The 7,197-nt window shown below is 29.8% G+C and overlaps 1 protein-coding gene across 1 annotated transcript in view; it reads left to right on the forward strand.

The window, feature by feature from the left end:
* U2af50 (U2 small nuclear riboprotein auxiliary factor 50) overlaps nt 1-5,883 on the forward strand; it is a 71,647-nt gene extending 65,764 nt beyond the window's left edge. The window contains exons 12-13 of the mRNA XM_035368896.2: nt 2,495-2,598; nt 5,149-5,883. Coding sequence (XP_035224787.1) covers nt 2,495-2,598; nt 5,149-5,295 — 251 coding nt within the window. The 3' untranslated portion in view covers nt 5,296-5,883. The remainder of the gene's footprint in view (nt 1-2,494; nt 2,599-5,148) is intronic.
* The last annotated feature ends 1,314 nt before the right edge of the window (nt 5,884-7,197 follow it).

Genomic DNA, 7,197 nt, shown 5'->3' on the forward strand with positions numbered 1-7,197 from the left:
TAGTTATATACATATAAGTGGGTATATATATATATGTAAGATATAACAACATACGATGGCTGCTTTAAGAATAATTTGCGACCCTAAAATTAACGAGTCTAAATTTTATGCTGTCCCCTTAAATTCATTTGTTCTCCCAAATCTGAGATCTTTCCATGTTATGTAATGCTTAATGCAGATACCTCTTGCTCAATCAAAATAATTGTAAACCAAAACTTTTCTAACTTGAACTGAAACCTTTGGTGCTCTCCCTTCTTCCTTTGAATTGTGGTGTCCACTTTTCACTTACAGTTTTGTAGCGGCAAAACACTCCTTATTCATGCTGTTGCTTACTTGTCTGATGTCGTAGTTTAAAACCCATGTGCTTGGAAATAACTATGATTGAAAAATATACGTTTGAAACGGCCATATCTGGAAGTTTTTGGTTTAAGCATTCATCCTTCCAACTATACAATAAAAACTGAGATTTTATTGTATAGAAGAAGAAGGAAGAAGGGAGAGCACCAAAGGTTTCAGTTCAAGTTAGAAAAGTTTTGGTTTACAATTATTTTGATTGAGCAAGAGGTATCTGCATTAAGCATTACATAACATGGAAAGATCTCAGATTTGGGAGAACAAATGAATTTAAGGGGACAGCATAAAATTTAGACTCGTTAATTTTAGGGTCGCAAATTATTCTTAAAGCAGCCATCGTATGTTGTTATATCTTACATATATATATATATACCCACTTATATGTATATAACTATTCTGTTACCAGTCTCAGTGATCTCAGTTTTTATTATTATATGTTGATTAAATTTTGCAGTTTTTGCTTTCAAAATGATTGAATTATGTTCTTATGTTCTGGTTAATGTTTTTATGCCTTTAGTTAATCTGCATGCAATAGTTTTAGAATTATCAACAATATAAAGTTTGTGGCTAAGCTTAATTTTTTTGCCATAGCAGCCATATTTGTTTACATGTGAAATATAGCATAATAATAAATTAAGTCAGTTTCTGCACCTTCATTATCTTTTCGCCTACTGAAATGAAAAGTAAACTGTAAACAAAACCTGGCAGTTTTGTGCACTGCCTTCTTGCCTGCTTAACAAATTTCTTTCTTTCCTGTAGAAACTAATTTTAATTGCAATTTTTAATGAAGATATTTTGAGGTTTTATGTATTTTTGCTTTATGAGGAAGTGAGAACGTACCTTGAATTATTAATTGAATGAGAAATATATCTAATGAAATTCAAGGAAATAATTTTAATGAAATGCAGCAAAAAATGCATATAAATTAATATTCCATACAATAAAGTCATGATGTCCGCATCAGATTTTTACTTATTTGTGTATATTAGTTAAAGAATAAAATAATTCTAGGTGCAGAAAAATCTTTATTTTTATCTTTATGTGCATTATTCTGTTATATGACCGTGCATGTTTCGATGTTTTAAGTCAGATGTACGTACTGCTCTGTGGTCAGTACTCAAAATGATAAGGTGTGTGTGATGCATTTTTTTAATGTATGAAATGAGACTCGTAAGGCAGTGAATTGTCTTTTGCAGTTTTATTAATGGTAGATTAAAATAAGACACTTTCATTGTGAAATAATTTCTTTGATAAAATTGCTTGCATTTTTTAAGAGCGTAATTAGAAATTCATTAAAGATATCATATTTCCCCACTTATTTATTATTTTTATCACATAAAAATTGTGAGGGAAAAATTATGAATAATTTAATTTCCAAGGGGGCCGATTGCAGTAATAACATAAGAAATGAAAAGTAGTCATGCATAAACTCAAGGTAACTGTCACAATATAATTTTTTAAGGAAACGTACTTTCTAATGAGTTTATATGATAACAATAATACAATATTTATGATATAATTTCATTCCTACTGTGTAACTTATATCTCGCCCAGTTTTTATTGTTGGCTCTGCTACTCATTAGACTGTCATCCATGAATAAGTAGAGAAGATGAATGTAAAACTGACTCTGAGAAATTGTAAACTGAATGTCAGTTTGTGTCTGCTTTACTGAAATTTGTTATTTCATGTAAGCTGCCCTAATGTTTGATGGTAGGAAAGGTTTCGCATGACATTCGCCAAGTAAATTTGCGAGCAATTGATTGTGTTTGTTATAATATGAAAACAGTCAGTACATGGACAAATTCATTTTAAAATTTAGGGAGCTCATTCTGTGAATGCATTTAGGGAGAGGAAAATTGCACTTTTTTTTTTTTTTTTTTTTTTTTTTTTTTTTTTTTTTTTTTTTTGTAATTTTTAAAATTTGGTGCTAAGGGGGAAGATTGATTACTCAAGGAAATATGATATAGAGAAAAATGCATACCAACTTCCTAAGATTTGAGTATTGAGCTTGGTAATTGTAATCGGAAGTAACTACCATTAAAATACATTGTTGGTTTTCACAGAAATGAGCAAAAAAGTACTTTTTATGTTGTGAAATTTTTTTAAACCTTTTTAGTAATGTTGTTTTCTTTTCTACAGATATTTTGGAAGATATTCGTGAAGAGTGTACCAAGTATGGTACAGTAAAAAGTATTGAAATTCCCAGACCTATTGAAGGAGTAGATGTTCCTGGCTGTGGAAAGGTAAGTCATCGGAGTATTTCTGGGATCTTTAGTAACATTTTTTATTTAAGTGATACATGTAAATTTAATCATATGATCCTTGTCAAGTTTTTTATGGGAATTCTTATTTATAAAACAAGAACATAATCTACATATATTCATCAGCTTTAAAATTAAGAATTCAAAACTGATTTTGCAGAACTTATATTTTGATAAAGTTGCCCAAATGGTATTGTGGTTAGGGCAGCCGACTGCGATACCGAAGGCCAGGGTTCGAATCCTTGAGAAGGCATGGTTGTAACTATGTGTCCCTTCATAGGAGGCAAAATTGGACTGCCTGTTCGGTGCCTTTCTAATAAAATGGAAAAGGCAAGTGCCTGCCATGGAAAATATCGAACATGTTTTTTGTGCTTATTTTTTATTGTGCAACTCCTTTTCCATCCTTATTCACTTGTGATTACGTTTTTAAAAAGATGGGAGCAGTATTTTTTAAATATAAGCATAGTTGTAAAATGTATGCTTTATTTTCCTTAAGCTATGGTGCTTTTTAAGAGGTTTTTTAAGATGAAGAGATTTCTGTTCTTGGTTATGTGAGAAATTTATTCAGCATTAAATATATAAATTGAAAAAGAAAATAAATTGTATGGTGGTCAGTATGAAAAGTGTTAAAACAGAATTGAAATAAAGCAAGGACTTGAACTGTAAAGAGAAATTATTTATAGTTAAGTTGATAAATTTCAACTTTGCAGACATTATGCAAACTAGCCTGTTCACTTATTCATCCATCTCAGCATAGAGTAAAGGGGCATAATTCTGTACACTTGCCTTTTAAGACTTGTTCAGGAAGTCACAACCTACACTACCATGGGTTATTTTTAAGGAATTTTTCAACTGCAGTAAAGTCATTTTATGCATGAAAAGATTTTTCATTGTAAAGTGTAAGAAGTAACATAAGTGAATTTTCAAACATTCAAAACTGTTTAAGTAAAAATCCCCCCCCCCAAATCTTTGAATATAAGGTCTTGAAGTGTTATTCAGAATTTTTTTAAAGCCCATGGTGATGATCAACCCATTACTGCATGCTCTCCATTATTGATGAAAAGCTTTTAAATTAGCTGAATGTTGCCCTTTTATGTAATGATATTGTATTTTAATGTAATGCAGGTTGCATCTGCATTCTTGCCACCTGATTCTGCATATTTGTATGAATTGGATTTTCTTAAACAGGAGGTTAAAAATTCTGCAATATTTCATTACATGAAAAAAAAAAAAAAAAAAACATTTTTCCCTTTTTAGAAATCCTAATTTCTCTTTTCTGTGTCCCTAGTTTTAATGAGTAATCACTGTTTGGCCAGTTTTAAGAGAAATTTAATGTTGCAAATTTTCATTTTGTTGGAACTTTCATGATGGCTTTTTAACAAAAGTGATATTATATGGAAATAATAATTTATTGAAAATTCATTGTTGTAGTAAAAGAAACAATGAAAAGACTTATTTCACACTTTTATGTTGCAAACTATTTTTAATTTCTATTTTGGCAGTTTTGAACATTGTTTCATTAAACTTAAAAGGCAAGGTAATAGACATTATGAAGTGTATTTGCCATTACTTGCTTTTTTAACGAGACATAGTCACCACACATGTGCCAAAGCAGCAGATGAAGTAGCCTATTTATATCTTGTTGTGAATAGTTGTGCGATGATGTCATCACAAATAAGCAGATAATGAACATCAGTCCAGGAATTTTATTTACAAGATTTTCCTTCATTTGAGTGGATGAGTTGGCAGCTGCTATTTATGAATACATTTAAGTTAACCACAAATACATTACTGATCCTAATACAGGCCTCCATGGGCATAATGGCAAAATAAACACTGTTGTGCACATGGAGCCATTGTATAGATTGGGCGGTGTCAAAAATATTTGTATCAAAAGATGCAGATATTTTTGTCAGTGTTAATAAAAAGTTTTATTTAAAATTTAAACCTATGTTTTGGTTGTTCTGTGTGATCTGAATTAATCTGGTAAAATCTGTTTTTTATTTATTCTGAATTTTATAAAATTAGCTATTCTTTTCATGAAGCTTTTAGATAGGATATCTATCATATTTTTATAAATTTTTCCACTGTTCTGCAATAAAAAATTTACATCTGCAATTTAGTTAGATTAGAAGTTGACCTTTTTCAGATGTTCAAACATTTTAGTGGTACTCAAATCACTGGTGTTTCGTACTTCATATGTTATTCAGAAGTTGTTATAATTTCAAATCCATTTTTATATTAAGTACATTGGCTTTCACTGATACATTTCCTTTGCCAGGCATAACTTTTTTATTGGTTCTATGTTTCAGAGTCTAAATAAGAATTATAAAATACTCATTAGCTTGAAAATATGGTTAAACATGTGTAAGAGGTATAATTTTATATTTCTTTGTAGATTTTTAAATATAATATGTATGCATTAAATTTACTTTTATAGTTTTTTCTTCATATGATATCTTTTATTTATTTTATCTTGACAATTTCATTAAATTGATGCAAAAATTTGAAATCTCAACCTTTATTTTTTAGGTGTTTGTTGAATTTAATTCAATAATTGATTGTCAGAAAGCTCAGCAATCTTTGACTGGTAGAAAGTTTGCCAACAGAGTAGTGGTGACATCATACTTCGATCCTGATCGATATCACCGAAGAGATTTCGGCATGTCTGTTTGTTAATATAAGCTAGAACTTGTCTTCGTAACAGATGTTTCCAAGGCATTTTACATTGCGTTCAAATCTAGCTTCATTATCATGTATCATTTTTTAGCTAACTTCATAGAGAAAATAGAGAGGAGAAGTTATTCCCTAAATGATGTGCAAAAATTTTGCATTATTCTGCTACAGGTACAATATACATTGCCATCCAGGGAAAAAGAAGAATTTGGGTTTTTATCTGTATTTTATTTCCATTTTGTACATTAATCAGCACATAATTAACATTTCCTTTCTCTCCCCTTCCTTCCCACAATAGCACTCAAAATAAGTAAATCATTCTCTTTGAAAAGTAATGTAATGATCTAATTTGTTCAGTTACTTTTTTTTTTTTCCAATAAATATATTTCTAGTGGTTACTTTAAATGCTGCTATATTCACATGCTGCATAAAATTTAAACCTATGTTTTGGTTGTTAAATTTTTTCATGTCTAAACTACATGAATTTCATGCATTGTACATCTGTATTGTAACTGTGTTATCATATTATATTCATTTCCTAGGAATGTAATGCGTATATGCAGAAAAATAAAATGTCCATTCTGAAATGTAGAGCTCGTTATTGTTTTAAAAATAGCAACTGAAAATAATTTCTGTAACTTCCTTTTTTAAAAAAATAACTTTCATGAAACATATTTTTACCCCAGACTACCTATTAGTCTCGAAATGAGACTGTGCATTGTCCACTGTAAATGGCTACGTCACTTTTGAAATTGCTACCACAAATGTTATCACCCTGTATTATTTTTAAAGAAATTAAAATAATGAAGAATCTGCATGTATGTATGTTCCTCTGTGACAAAATAGTGTCTGATAAAATCTGATACCTGAAGGCATCAGATTTTAAAAATTGTAGTCCTTCACCTTGAACATGTGCACCTACGAGCCTGAATTTTTAATTTTGTATTTCATATTTTCTAAAACTTTGATGAATTTTTTAACAAACTCAGCTCTTTGAAAGTGGGCAATGGTAACGCTGTATGGAATAAAACTGCTATCTGCAGTGAATGAGAATGTATATTTGAAATTCCAAAGATATGCTATTTAAATTTTATTAAATTTTGATGTTGAATTGAATTTTATCTAGCCTAAGCACCAAAATCATTATATTTAGTAAATAAACACACAGAACAATAATAAAAGGACAATAATAAGTTTTATGAAACCATCTTAGTAAGGAAACTGAAGATTGATTTAATGAACTGCTATCTGCAGTGAACAAGAATGTATATTTGAAATTCCATCAAAAGATATGCTATTTAAAATTTTTTTAATTTTGATGTTGAATTGAATTTTATCTAGCCTAAGTACCAAAATCATGATATTTAGTAAATAAACACACAGAACAATAATAAAAGGACAAGAATAAGTTTTATGAAACCATCTTAGTAGGGGAACTGAAGATTGATTTAATGAACTGAGAATAGACAGGAAAATGCCATGCCAACCCTTAACATCGGAAATTCTAAACATATGCTGCTGTTAAAAGTTTTGTAAATTTTCTGTTGAATTGTATATGTTGTGTGAAGAAAATGATGCTTAATAATATAGTTGAAAAGACTAAAGGAAATGTGATAGCAGAAGTTAGTGTAACAGCAGCAGACTGGTAGGCCGTGAGCTCGGCAAGAGCATAAAAAACCTTAATAAATCCTTTTGAGCAATGATTAAAATTCCTTTTGGAAATTTGTGTGTGTGTGCATGCATCTGAACTGAATCATGTACAAAATAGTATGTGTGCATGAACTGAAATTAAAATTCTATTGTAATTTTACTAAATTGTTTATGTATAAAAAATGGCTCAATAAATTTATTTTGAAAACACAACCTCTGTTGATATGATGTCAAGCTGGCTTGTGTGGCTATGTT

Source organism: Stegodyphus dumicola, chromosome 8 (assembly GCF_044657685.1).
Source record: "Stegodyphus dumicola isolate Sdum_Otavi_A_Nest chromosome 8, ASM4465768v1".
NCBI lineage: Eukaryota > Metazoa > Arthropoda > Arachnida > Araneae > Eresidae > Stegodyphus > Stegodyphus dumicola.